We start from the raw sequence: 14,816 nt of genomic DNA on the forward strand, positions 1-14,816 counted from the left end.
TTAAATGTCAAAGGCTTGATTACACAGCCGTTTTTTTTTTCTAAAATCTAAAAATTTTTCTATTTGATCCGATATTCCACATATCAGTAACAAAACAGTGTTATAATGATGAATATACAAATATAGAACACATTTGAAGAAGATACGTTGTAAAACAAAGTTTATTTTTAAAACCACTTTGACACTTGCCACTCAAGGTAGTTTCGTTGGGGGTAAATTTTTGTTGATGTGCTAACGACACTACCTCTTAATTGTATCATAGGCTATACCCAAGGTGAATTAATGACGGTGGTCTCACGCGAACAACTGAAAATAGCCGTCTTATCTTTGCAGTACTAAAATACACATTCGCCATTTTCCCACTGGGTCTATATTCCTTGTCTCAGGTTCATTATTCGATTTCATAAGTTATCAGTATCACATAAAAAGAATAATCGATTAGTCGAAAATCGACTTTTCTATACCCAGTTAACCAGTTATTTTTTTATTTACCCCAATTTATCGGATTATATCTTATATACCAAAAATAAGTAGATAAGTAAAGACCTAAGATTCTTACAGATTTTAATGTGAAAAAAGAATAAATAATATCTATGCTCAGAGCCAGTTGGAAAAAGTATTTTCCTAGAACATTTGCGTGAGGAATGGTTGCATACATTTCTTTTTTTTTTGGAAAGTATGCACACATCGATTTTTCAGAAGTGGAATTTCAAGTTTTACATGGACATTTCAAAGCCAATACATTCGCAGAAGTAACACATCAATAATGTGTAGCGGCTACTATGGGTTCCTTAACACTATACTGAATCCAAACAAATATATTTCGGGGATGCATGTTTGACGGCTGCTAACAAGGCATCGAGAGCAGTTTTTTTAAGACAATCAGAACATTGACACATCGAAAGTCCATAAAATAAATTCTGCATGCAGGCTTCTGATAAAACCAGTTAACCATAAATACATCGGTTCGAGCTATTATTGAATGCAGGTTGGATATAAAACTGGTTTATTTTCATAAGCGCAAAGAAACGAATCGAGTTCTCGGGTCCATATAATGAATTGGTATTCTAAAAGATATAAGTTAGCCAGAAAAGAATTTGAACATCGTTCCTAAGAATGTTTACAAATGTGCCTAATATGGAGCGATTTTTTATATTGGTATTAATTTTTGTACCAGTTGGGAAGTATGTAACTGCCATTAACGAATACGACCGGCAATGCGAGCCAATACGTATAGAATTGTGTCGTAACATTGGATATAATGAAACATCTATGCCAAATCTCGCTGGCAATGAAATTCAAAGTGAAGCCGAATATACATTACAATCTTTCGCTCCACTCATAGACTATGTGTGCAGTTCACAGTTAAAATTGTTTCTATGCGCTACTTACGTGCCAATGTGCACACCGAAGGCCCCAGTGCCAATAGGACCATGCCGTACGCTTTGCGAAAGCGTTCGCTCACGCTGTGATCCCGTGCTTCAGGGATTTGGTTACCATTGGCCACCTGCTCTAGATTGCAGTAGATTTCCTAAAGAAAACAACCAAGAAACTATGTGCATGGAAGGACCCGGAGAGGTACTGGAGACGCATTCAGTAGGTGACACATATTCAGCACACACACCAGCAAAAGTTAATCCACAACAAACCATTGAAGCATCAGTTCCTGTGCTTGAATGCCCTGGCCGTTCAAAGCTGTACGTTAAATTACATAGATCCTTTCGCTGTGCTCCTTTATGCCACGCCACTATTTTATTTGGTCCAAATGAAAAGCACAAAGCGGAAATTTGGGCAAACACCTGGACATATACTGCGTTGGGTCTGGGATTACTTGCAGTTGCTTGTCTTTTTGCAGAAACAAATGCATTCAACACAAGTGAAGCACAGACTACAAGAGTACTGCCACCGTTGATGTGGAGTCACATAATGGTGGTAATTGGATGGACTGTTCGTTTTGTGGCTGGTCGTACAGCAACTTCATGTGGTTTCGATCCACAACTGCCAAATGTCTCCCTATTATTGGTTGATGGACTTTCTAATGGGACATGTGCTGCCACATTTTTACTACGATACTACTTTGGAATGACAGCTGCTGCTTGGTAAGTAAAAAAAAATTTCTGGCAGTGGTTAGTATAACAATTTAATCGACAGGAGACTGATATTTATAGAGAGTAGTAAGGTGGAGGCCACAGCAGCGCAGATAATCACCGCAGAAAATAAATTTCAGCGGTGATTATCCCCTCGCAATGATGGCGACATTTGTGAGGTACTATGCCATGCATAGAAGCCATGTAAAAACTTCTCCCCAAAGAGGTGTCACACTACTGCACGCCGTGTCCGAACTCGGTTATAAAAAGGAGCTCCCTTATCATTGAGCTTCAACATGGCAGAACTCATTGATAAGTGCGAAGTTTGCCCTTTGTTCCTTAATTAAATGTTCATGGGCAAATTTGCCAAAAGGTGATTTCTATGACTTGCGGCCTACACCCGACACAAATGATTACAGGCACATCTAGACATGCGAACTGTGAACTTTGGAGCCCATTCTATGCCAAAGCCCAGCCATCGCAAGAGAAAGGTCCAAACGATTGCGATAGGATCTTATATCAGAATTGAACCAACTTAGAGGCATTTAATGGAACTTAGGCTTTTGAAGTTTTTTTTTAGAATTGGTGGAGAACACAGCAAGCCGATCATCGGCTCTGGTGTATGTTCGCAAAGGCATTCATTAACCTTAAACTGTGTTAATTTACCCGACTGTCTCTAAATCAGATTTAACAAATTGCAGGTTACGTTAGGTAATAGTGGCAGACTCACGTAGACAATGTTGAGTCCAGGCCAGACCAAGGCCTCTGGTGGGAATCGAATCCACAATCCCCGCTCTGGTAATCTGAGCACGCTACCAACTCGGCTACTTTGTAGAATGTACCAGAATGTGAATTTTTGATGTTCCCAAGTTATTAAACCTTTGATCATACCACTGAACGCTACCGCTTTGCCGAGTATTGCAACTGTCGGAGTACTATTCATAGCCTCAGAGATAAGTCCCGTTTTTTCACTCTTCCCTCACGTTTTTTTTTCCACTCAACCTTTGATTTTGTCGGACTTGTGAAGATAAGTTCGAGATAAAAATCAAAGGCTTCCCACACGCTTGATTGTGGACTTAATTTTTTTAGATTTAACTAGTTCCAATATAACCATTTATAAAAAAAACCAAGGGCATGTCTTGGGATACCCCATTAAGTGCAGCAAGGCCTAATTATCAAAAGATCTGGTAATTGAAGAGGATCTACGAAACAAAAGCAACTCCGCAACTAATATTTCAAAGTGTTTTTAATATCCTCCATTGTAGGATGGGTGTACATTATTTTCGATATCCCGTTTGTAAAATCTCGAAATATTCGTCGATTTTACATAAAGTATTTATATTCCTGATCGTCATGAAATTTTAAGGCGATCTAGGTACGTCCGTCCGTCTGCAAAGCACGCTTACTTTCGAGGGACAAAGTTAAGCTATGCGGTTAAAATTTTACACAAATACTTCTCATTAATGTAGTTTGGTTGGGATAAAAAGTGAGTCAAATCGGTCTATAACCTGATATAGCTGCCATATACCCCGACCTTCAGATTAGACTTCTTGAACCTTAAGAAAGCGTAATTTCCAACCGATTTGATTGAAATTTTGCACTTGGACTAGTATTTTAGAATGATTTCCAACAACTGTGTTAAGTATGGCACAAATCGATGCATAATCTGATATGCATAGCTTCCATTTTAAACGGATCTCCCGGCTAGACTTCTTGGCCTTCTAGAGAACGTAATTATTATCCGTGTCGTTCTGGAATGACTTACAACAACTGTGCCAAATATTTCGTAAATCAGTCCATAACCTGATATAGTTGCCATATAAACCGATCTCCCGATTTGACTTCTTGAACTTCTAGAGGGTGCAGTTATTATTTTGCTGAAATTTTGCACGTAGCGTTTTGTCTTGACTTTCAATAACTGTCTACATCGATTCATAACCTGAAATTGCTGCCATAAAAACCTATCTTCCAATTTGACTTCTTGAGCCTCTGGTGAACGCAATTATTATCCGATTTGTCTGAAATTTTGGAGGTGACATTTTTCTAACAGCCATGACAAGTATGTCCCATATAGGTCTATAAAGTGATATTGCTTCTATATATTTGAAATGGTCATTCAAAGAACTTGTACACTCCAAGGTGGAGTGTATATAAGAATCGGCGCGGCCGAACGCGCATTTAGTTGTTATGAATACTTTTATTTGATTTTTTAGTTTGCATAATGTAATTTATCATTTAAAAAATTTTTAACAAAGCGAAAGAACGCTATTGTAGAAACTAAACATTTTTATTAATAAACTTAATACTATAATTTTGAATAGAACTTAATTTAAGCTATATTGAATTGATTTCAGGTGGGCGATTTTATGCTTAGGCTGGCATCGTGATGTTCGACGTAATAGTCCAGATTCGGTTAATAGCTTCCCTTATAGTTCTACGAATATCAGCAATACAACAACCAAATCATATCGAGGAAACATGTACAAAATGGGAAGCAGCATTACCACCAGTAATCTTGCGAGATTTTTGGCTTGGGGCTTACCAGCATTTCAAACTGCAGCAGTTATAGTTGGAAGAATTATTGATGCCGATGAATTATTGGGTAAGTTATACCTGCAGAACAGCGGTCAAAGCTTTAACTCTGGCACATCTCATGGAAGTTTCCCAGAGAAATATGAGAAAATATGCCTTATATTATAAACTCAAAATAATAATTAAAGCTTTTTTAGTATTTATTAAAAAAGTCGTATTTGAACCGGAATCATCATCAATCAATATCAGAAATAAGAAAAATATCTTGACAAGATAGGTTAGGTTGATTAGGATAGGTTGGGTTTAAGGGTATGAGACTAGCAGTATCTGTTGCTATTCGCTTCACACGGAGCCCTTAGATCCATTGTGGTAAAAGAGAGAAAGAAAATGGAGACACAAATATGGATATAGACTAACCCGCCTGTACAAGACAGCAGAGCGTCAGAAAAATGAAATCAGCGCCCAAGACAATAAAGTGCAGGCATTTACAGAACTCCAGAATGACAAGAGAACTACGTACCTGGAGGGAAACCAGGCAAGGAAAAGTTGTTTACCCATTACGAGATCATGCTTACACCAATCAAGAAGCCTACACAGGGGAGGTTTCACCCATTCATGGGCTGTGTAAGCATAACCTTCGGCATAGCAGGGACAATAGAAATAGGGCGATAATCATCCGGATTACGGGCAAATCTTGTCTTCGACGTCGGCATTAACCTATCAACTTTCCAACCAGATGGAAATTCAGATTTCATCAAGATACAGTTTAAAAAGTCCAACAATATATCAGAGATATACGGAAAAATAAAATTTATGAAATGTATAGATATGTTATCTATGCCAACAGATTTCGAGTTAAACATACAACATAAAGCCTCAAGCAATTAAAATTCATTTGAAGAACGAAATGAGAATGATTCGGCCCCTTCCTCAAAGTTATCGAAATCATACTCACAGTCTCGATTTGCATAACCAACGAAATATCACATCCGACGCATTCATTAGGCTGCCTTAAGTACCCTCCATATTCCACTTGAATCTAAGCCTGTAAAAATCTTAAAAAAAGTTTCGCATTTAAATCTAACTCTTACGTATATCACTTTAAGCTTTATTACGCAATCTACAATAAACTCGCCACTTTCGAGTCGAACGTTGCAATTGAAAAGCAGAGAACGTCATTTCCTTTAGAGATCTAGCATAAACAATGTCACTAAGAGTTCATCCATGAATAAGTGTCATAGCGAATTGTCTTCCTCACAACGGGTACAATTCATTCATTCATTGAAAAGATTTCATAAAAAATTACATTTGTCATCAACATCTATGAAATTAAAAAATATGAAAGCATCATCAAATGGTCTATGCAATTAATGTCCCGAAATTCTACAAACTCCTCAGACATTTCAGTATGCAAAAGAAATGAAGCGAAAATCATACCATGATCAGATATAGAGGGAGAATAAACTTGATCAGAAAAGTTCATCAAACTGGGGGAACTGATCAAATAAGTCAAGTAGGGAAGTGAAATTCCTTCCAACATCATAGTGAGTCGGTCGAGAGTTATGAGAAACGGACAAACTATAGCGTAAGCAAAGCGATCGTATCAATTCAGATTTAAAAATATCAAACAAATTGCAATTACCGACTACAATCCGGTTGTACGTGCCGGGTTGACCCGGTATAATGAGTTGGAACGCATTATACATATACAAATAGGGGAACATTTGCAGCGACATAAATTACTCACTGTACATCAATCTGGATTTCATTCTAAACAAAGCTGTATCACGTCCTTAGTTGATGTTGCTAAAAACATACGATAGAGTATTGATGACGGGCTCATAACACCTCTAGTCCTACTTCACCACTTAAAGGCCTTCAACTGCGTCAATCACGAAACGTTACCGGGAACACTACTAATCCACACATGGGCCACAGCAAACCATCTTAGCATTAACCCTAAAAAAATCAAACTTCTTACTGATAAATAGACAAACCAATGCAATTACGTGCGAGAAATTGGTAAAGATTGATAATCAAAGTATTTCCCAAGTCTCTAAGACAACAAATTTGGGTGTTTTATTTAATCAACATTTTAAACCCATTCACATTCGCACATTTTTGGCCGAGTCCTATCTTATGCCGATATGGAAGCGAATTGTTTACAAACTGTGATTCAAGAAGCAAGCATCGACTCGAAGTAGCATATAAATCTAACCTAAATATGTCTATGGACTGGGACGATTCGAAAGTACTTCTGCATTTCGGAAAAAATTGTATAGAGTGGATTTTGCAAACGTTTTAAACATCAAAGCACTGTTACTTTTACAAAAAAATATATATAACGCATGAATATTAGTACGTTTATATCTTTTTCCTATTCTTGGATCGTTGGATCTCAGATCAATATTTCGAAGTGTACAAACGGAACGATTAGATTAGTATACCCCCATCCTAGGGTGGTGGGTGTAATTAGTTGGAAATGTTTGTCAGTATTATTCAATATCAGCGTTTTTTAAACTATTTGTAAATAAGTATGCAATGCTATACAAGAACAAATTTATCCGTTGGCAACTCAACTAAAATTGTTTTGATATCCATAATCAACCCATAAATTAGTTTGTTGATTTAAACTAGAGTGCCCCCCCAGGGACATGTTTACCGATTGGGACAATATGGGTGTCAAACGAAAGGTATTTAAGAGTAGAATACGAACTTGGTATACAAATTTCGTCCAAAGTCTTCGGGGGGGCTCCCCAACCCCCCAAAAAGCCCCCTAACAGGCAATATGGTTATCAAATGAAAGGTATTTAAAAGTAGAGTACAAATCTGACATAAAAATTTATTCCTTGGTGTCTAAGGGGTCTCCCCACCCCCCAAAACGTCTCAACAGGCCATATTTACTAATTGAGACAATATGGATATCAAATGAAAGGTATTTAAAAGTAGAGTAAGACGGATGTAAAAATGTATTCCTTGGTATCATAAGCGCCTCCCCAACCCACAAAACCCCCCAGCAGGGCTTATTTACCAATTGGGACAATATGGATATCAAATGAAAGGTGTTTGGAAGTTGAGTACTCATCTGTTATAAGAATTTGGTCCAAGATGTCTACGGGCCTCCCCAACCCTAAAACATCTTAAAGGGGCATTAATGTCCAATGTGTATCAAATGAAAGGTCTTTGGGAGTTGACTACGAATTTTGTATACAAATTTGGGATAGAATCTGGGACCGGCCCACCCACTAAATATTCTTCAATAGAACGTGTAGTTCGAGCGGGACAATATGTGAATCAAAAGAAAGGTCTATTTTAGTAGAGTTCGAATCTAATGTTAATATAACGATTCAAGAATCCGGGTCACGTCCAGCCATTCAGCAGGACATGTATATCGCAACAATAAAGGACTGAAATAAATTGCCTTTTGGGTCTTAGCGTTGGGGGAGCGACCCTCTCCTCAAAATAAAAACAACACCAAACAGTCATGTAGGACGACCGAGAATATATTTTTCTCAAATGAAAGGATGTGACAGAGGGCAATCCCCCCCCCCCCCCCCACCTATCCTACGCAAAAAAGGAATTAAAAAATAATATATGAAGGTCGATTAGGATAGAATAGGACAGCAAAAAAAGGTCTTTGGTAGTAGAGTAAACTTTTAAACCTCAAATTGGGATGGATACAGGAGAACCTGCGGTTCTTTAAAAATGTGCTATCTCAAGTGGTAGCATTGAAATATGATTTTGAATGTGGAATTTGATATCCAATTTTGAGACCAAGTATTTGGGGTCCGCCCCTTAACTCCTTTCAAACCGACCTTGTTTGCCTACTATGGCAATAAATTATAGGAATTTGATAGTAAAAAGCGAATTTGATATCCAATTTTAGTCTCTTCCCATAAACTCCCCCTATACCAATTGCAAATGCTGCTCAAATAAAAGGAATTAAACATTAGAGAACATACTGATATTTGTTCAGGGCTAAGTGCGTGGGTGACCGCCCTACTCCACGTACCCCTCAAACTGGACATATTGGTGGATTATGGCAAAAAGGGGTCTTATCTAATATATTCCCCCTGAAACACACATATATACCGACTATAGCAATATGTAGCTCAAATGAGGTTTTTAGGAGTAGAGTATGAATCTGATATCCACTTTTTTTCCTAACCGTGGCAGTATAGGGTTCAGATAAAATAAGAAAGTGAAAGAAGGCGGAGCGAGCCCTGGCCAGATTTAGATTTAGATTTAGATTTATTTGTTCGTTTTCACATACAACAAGATAACAATGATCTTATAATTACTGTATGTGAGATATCAATGACATTTAACACAGTTCAACAGAGATTAGTAGTATATAAAGTAACATTTGTAATATATAATTAATTAACAAATAATTTTGACAATATAAACATTATTTAATTAAGACATTATCAATATTAAGATTATTTAAAGATTTTTCTGTAAAGCTTTTTTAAATGAATTTGCGTTGCAAATAGATTGTATTGACAAGGGTAGTGAGTTCCATAGGCGGATCGCATTTGTTAGATATTGCCATTGTGATATCAAAAGACGATATCGAGGCATCACCAATAGTATCCTTCTGTTTGTTCTCCCAAACTGCAGCTTTTGGTACAGGTATTCTGGACATTTTTCATAAATGATTTTATGCAATAGTAACAGATTTTTTATATCTAGAAAATCGCCAAATTTCATATTGCATATGCTTTTTTCATAGGGTGAACAGCTCTCGTATCGATTTAGGCCATGAACATATCTTATTATTGCATTGTGAGCTGTCTCCAGTCGTCTAGTGCTCCTAGAGTCACATTTACTAAACAGTTCACTTCCATAGCAGAGCACAGGCAGTAAGTACGTTTTAGCCAAAAGGAGGCGAATGTGTTTTGGCGTAAACGATTGTATTTGGTACAGTGTTCTTAGCATACCAAATATTTTTCCAGTAGTCGCAACTATGTGATCGGTCCATGTCAGTGAGTTATTGAAAGTTATACCAAGATTTTTAGCCTTTTCGACTAGCTGTATGTGTTGCTCACCAATTAATATATGTTCTTCAGTAATAATATTATGGTTGCGATTTGAAATTAAGATGCAGTTTGATTTTTTAGGGTTTATGTTAAGATAGTTGGCATGAGCCCAGTTGGAAATAATGCCCAAATCTTCATTTATTTTTAAAAAACCTTGACGTATTTCAGGTTTAGCAAAACTCAGATAGAGCTGGACATCATCAGCGTATATATGTATAGAGGAGTATCTGAGCCGTGGTGGTAGGTCATTTATGTACATCGAGAAAAGCAGTGGTCCCAAAATCGAACCCTGCGGTACACCCTTATTCAATTGAAGAGATTTGGACATTATATCCTTGATTACAACCGACTGAGTTCTTTGGCAGAGATAGTTTTTAACTAACAACACAGCAGATGCAGAAAAATTAAAATAGTGCTTCAGTTTCAAGCACAACAGCTCATGGTTAACACAGTCAAAAGCTTTTGAGTGATCCAACAGTACTAGGCAAGTAGCCAGTCCATCATCAATATTTGACCTAATATCTTCGGTAACATCGATTAAAGCAGTAACACAGCTGTGTCTTGGCCTAAAGCCAGACTGTTTGCTGGATAAGAGGCGATGCTCGTTTAAGTATGCGCTTATTTGCTTGTGAATTATCTTTTCAAAAGCTTTTGAGAAGAAAGGCAGAATTGATATGGGACGATATTCATTTCCATTTTTCGATTTTGGCACAGGTATAACTTTTGAATGTTTCCATGTGGTCGGATATATGCCAGTTGTTAGAATTGTGTTGAAGAAGTATGTGATATACGACAGTGTGTATGGTAAGGTGGATTTTATGAATTTTGGGTGTAGGTTATCCAAACCAACTGCATTTGATTTTATACTCATGCAACCCTCATAAACATCAATAGGCCGTATACATGCAAATTCAAAAGTTGTAAAGTCAGGAAATGCTGGTGTGTTTGATATGACATTTATTGGGTTTGTTTCTATATTATTATCTTCAAGATATGTTGTGCTGTTTAGGAAAGATGCGTTCAGTTCGTCAGGATTTGCATCAATTTCAACTATAGGAGTGGACCCGACACCAATTTCTCGTATTGTTTTCCACTTTTTTTTGGAATCGGTAGCTTGGCGGAATTTGTTGGCGTAATAGCCAGCTTTTGCGCGATTAATTGTTTTATTTACATCAGTTCTGAGTGCTCGGTATTCTTCATGGAGCATTGGGCATTTAAAACGTTTCCATCGTCTGTAAGCCAAATCTCTCTTGTCAATTAATTTTTTAATTGACTCACTAAACCAACAGTTCTGAGCTTTTCGAGGACGTGGTGTGCATATAGGTACGGTGCAGTCAAGAAGATACAATAGATTTTCACTAAGAAACGTTAACTGATCATCAGTAGAATAAATGTCATATATCTTACTCCAATCAATGTTGTGTATTTCAGAAGCAAGTGTATCATAATTTATTTTATTAAAGTTAAAATAACTTGTCTGTTTTTGTTCTGGTGTGTGCACAGCATCATATGTCAGAAATATGAGATCATGCTTAGAAAAACAGGGCATACTAAGCTGATCGTATAGTAGAACATTATCAGATTTTGAAACAAGAAATATGTCAATCAGGCTGTTCGAAGTTGTTGTATAGTGAGTTGGTATTGTAGTATTTACCCCATACAATCCCATGGAGTTAAACGACTCAATAAGTGTTTTTTCCTTTAAAAGGTTAGAATTGAGATCGCCGGCTATTATAACATCATCGTAGTGCACAGAAATATCAAGGATAGTGTCGAAAATACATTCATACGGTATATGACAATTTGGTCTATATGCACAACCCAATAGAATTTTACGGGTATTAATAACAAGCTCGACAAAGATTGATTCAATTTTCTCATTTTGTTCAGATTTAAAAATTACTTTGCAGGGTAAGTTATTCTTTACATATAACGCCACACCACCTCCAAGGGAGCTTCGATCATTTCTATATACATTATATCCTTCAACACTTATTATGCTGTCAGTAATAGAAGAATTAAACCAGGTTTCACTCACACATATTATGTCAACTCCGGACATTTCGAAATTGTGCCGAAATTCATCTATTTTCCTTTTCAGGCTTTGTGCATTAATATGACAGATATTCAGGCCAGTTTTCTGTCTACAGAGTACTTTAATCATGTAATATGATCCGTTATTGGAACCCAAAGTACTATTGGTTAAAGACATTTATTAGAAGTGGCAACGCTTTCAATTTGAGAATTTGAAATGAAGGAGAATTTTGTAATGAATTCGTTAAAATATGTATTACTATTTTCGCTAATAAAAAAATTAAAAAATATGCAAAAGATTGGTTTGAAAAAATATAGTTTGGAAAGACATTAAACAGTATCAATAGCATGACGAAAAAACTGGTCATAATCTACCTCGTTTGCAATATGAATTGGCTCAGTGTTGGGGCAGTCTTGGCATATATTAAGCCGCGAAAAGAGTAGATCGAGGTGATTTTTTTCTGTCTTTTCAATTTAATACCCGTTTGCAAGATTTTAAAATTCGTCGAAGTAAGATTTTCATTGATGTATACACATTGATTGGAATCAAAACCAATGTGATGTAAACATAATTGACCATTAAATTTTTTTCTGAACTGTGCCAGCATCTTTAAGATATAGTTTTTCACGAATGGCGTTAAAAGTTGAACAATTATAGTAGTATCAGGGCTATTGTTTCCTCTTTTACCTTTCAATCGATATATTGACTTATATGGAGGTGTTGCTACATTCAGTGCCTTACATATACAGTCAAAAATATGATCTAAATTCTCCGACGGGTAACAAGGGATGCCATTAACACGAAGATCGCATGATACCGCCAAGTTTTCTTGTTTTGCTAGATGGGCTCGAAGGTTTTTTATATCTTCTCTCATGCTAACTATTTCTGCACATTCAGTTTCAGCTTTCAGTAGTCGTTCATTTATTTCGTTTGACTTTGCCTCAATTCGTTGTATGTGTGTATCTACATAATTTAACAGCTTCAGTTCCACTTCTTCAAATCTCTTATTCATGGACGCGTTCAATCTCTCTTCAGTTTCTTTAAGAGCTTCTTTGAACATCGTCCACTGCCTCTCAAAGCGCACTTCCATTTCATGTATTATATCTCTTTCATATCGAGCCAGCTTAGGTGTTTTCGCTTTGCTCTCTGGATTTGACGAATCATCTCTCTCCCTCTTTGACGATCCCGTTAACTTAGCCACCAGCTCTTCTTCAAGCTGATTGTTGGCGTATGTAATGTCAGCCATCAGTTTCTCTTGAAACGATTCACTTAGCTGAGACATAATATTTTTGTTGTTGGCGTTCTTTTGAGCACAGAATGTATTTTTCTTTTTTATGTATGTATGTGTGTACCGCACTGCACTGATTTTGTTTATTTCAATTGATTCAAAACCAAAATAAAATGTTTGCTTTTATTTGATAATATACAGGACAGTTTTTCTCAAAACAAACAGATATTGTGTCAGATACAATTTCACGTGGAAATAGACAAACAGTGATGAACTTTTGTTATATTTTATTGTAAATAACCAGAAAATTATTGGAGCAAAATGAAAACAGAACTGTCTCTCACAAGATGTGTAGTGCATTCCCAGCTAGTAGAATATACATCTAAAAACTAGTGTGTGGCAAAATCAGCCAACGCAATGTAATTGTGAGACGTATATAACCATTTGCAGTTTACAAGACAATACTATTTTTTCATAAAATGTTATATTCCCTATTTCAGGTATTTGTTTCGTGGGCAATCAATCAGAAAAAGGCTTACAGATTCTTGTTGCAACTCCATTATTTTGCTATTGGATATTTGGAGCAATGAATTTGGCCTCGGGATACTTGGTTCATCGTCGTAACAAAGAGATTGTACGAAGCACAAACTCAACAACTTTGCAAATAATTATGCAAAACAAATGCAGTATTTCCGGTTCATTCTTATTCATATACTGTGTTCCATTTGCCGTATTACTTTTGGCAGTTATTTATGAGTTTGCCAACATTGATGTGTGGATTAATCTTTCGCCTTATATCATGCCCAACAGAAGTAATGTAGCTTTGAACGGGGAGACGCCCATGTGGCCCTTCATGACAAAGACCTTTATGGAATTATCGCTGCCTATAATTTGTTCTGCCTGGATTTTAGTTCCCAAAGTATCTTCAATGTACAAAAGCCATGTCGCCAAAACCGCTCCCAAAACAAGCGCTATCAGCAGTCCTCCACCGACCTCTCAATCGTTTGCTGGAACAAACAATTCAAGTTGTCGAACAACTAGCAAAGCGTACAGTACGGTATCCTATCATTCCGTACGGCAGCCAAAAAATCCCCCCATAACACCAACAAAATCACACAAAAACTATGGAATCGTATTGAAACATCATCCGAATTCTTCATTGGGACACAACAAATATGTCCCAAAGCATTCTGCTCACTTCTATATGAGCTCCACGGGCAAAAAAGGGGCGAATGCAGTTCACCACTATGGCGACGAAACCATTCTTTAACATCGAATTTGGACATTCTGTTTTAAGAAGATAGATAAGTCTGTGATATGCATCAATGTATTGCCTTCAACTAGCAACTATATAGTATTTGTACTATTCCTAATTATTTGTTTATAGTCTTGTATCCGCAAAAAGCCTTTGTTTACATGGCTATATCGAAAAGCCTATACACCACACATGATGTTTTCAATAAAAAAAGAAAACAAACAGTGTTTCCATATATGGAATTTTATGAACAAAATATTTATTCTACAAAATTCTTTTTCTAATGAAATTTTAATGAATGATATATTCGATGTTGTTTGTAAACTTTTTGCATTGTTTTTAGTTCTAAGGAATTGTGAACTTTTTACTTAACAAGAACATGCATACGACGCCACGTGCCTTAATGAACTACATAAAGTTTCAATAAATTCACTTAAGAAGGCTATTTTTTCTTTGAGAAAATCCAAGTCCTTGTATTTGATTTTTTTGTAAAGCTTGTGCAAATGTACTTAAATTATAATATATGTTAAACGTATAAGAAATGTGCCATTAATTTTAAGAAATATTTATTTTTATATATACACGAAAAGTGTAAAAACCCTAAAATATCAATATGGAGCATATACATTCGAATTTA

The 14,816-nt window shown here is 36.4% G+C and overlaps 1 protein-coding gene across 1 annotated transcript; it reads left to right on the top strand.

Annotated features, from left to right (window-relative positions):
* The first annotated feature begins 491 nt into the window (after positions 1–491).
* Positions 492–14,816, top strand: LOC106086391 (frizzled-4). The gene is made up of 3 exons (XM_013251048.2): positions 492–2,099; positions 4,442–4,689; positions 13,425–14,816. The coding sequence occupies exons 1-3, from the start codon at positions 1,117–1,119 to the stop codon at positions 14,192–14,194; spliced, it is 2,001 nt and encodes a 666-aa protein (XP_013106502.1). The 5' UTR covers positions 492–1,116; the 3' UTR covers positions 14,195–14,816.

The sequence above is a fragment of the Stomoxys calcitrans genome, chromosome 4, assembly GCF_963082655.1.
Source record: "Stomoxys calcitrans chromosome 4, idStoCalc2.1, whole genome shotgun sequence".
NCBI classification, from domain to species: Eukaryota; Metazoa; Arthropoda; class Insecta; order Diptera; family Muscidae; genus Stomoxys; species Stomoxys calcitrans.

Bases quoted from the DNA above. Each gene is read 5' to 3' on its own strand.
- LOC106086391 (XM_013251048.2), top strand. From the start codon at position 1,117: ATGTTTACAAATGTGCCTAATATGGAGCGATTTTTTATATTGGTATTA. The intron at 2,100-4,441 runs GTAAGTAAAAAA...AATTGATTTCAG, and splicing joins GGAATGACAGCTGCTGCTTG to GTGGGCGATTTTATGCTTAG. The intron at 4,690-13,424 runs GTAAGTTATACC...TCCCTATTTCAG, and splicing joins TGATGCCGATGAATTATTGG to GTATTTGTTTCGTGGGCAAT.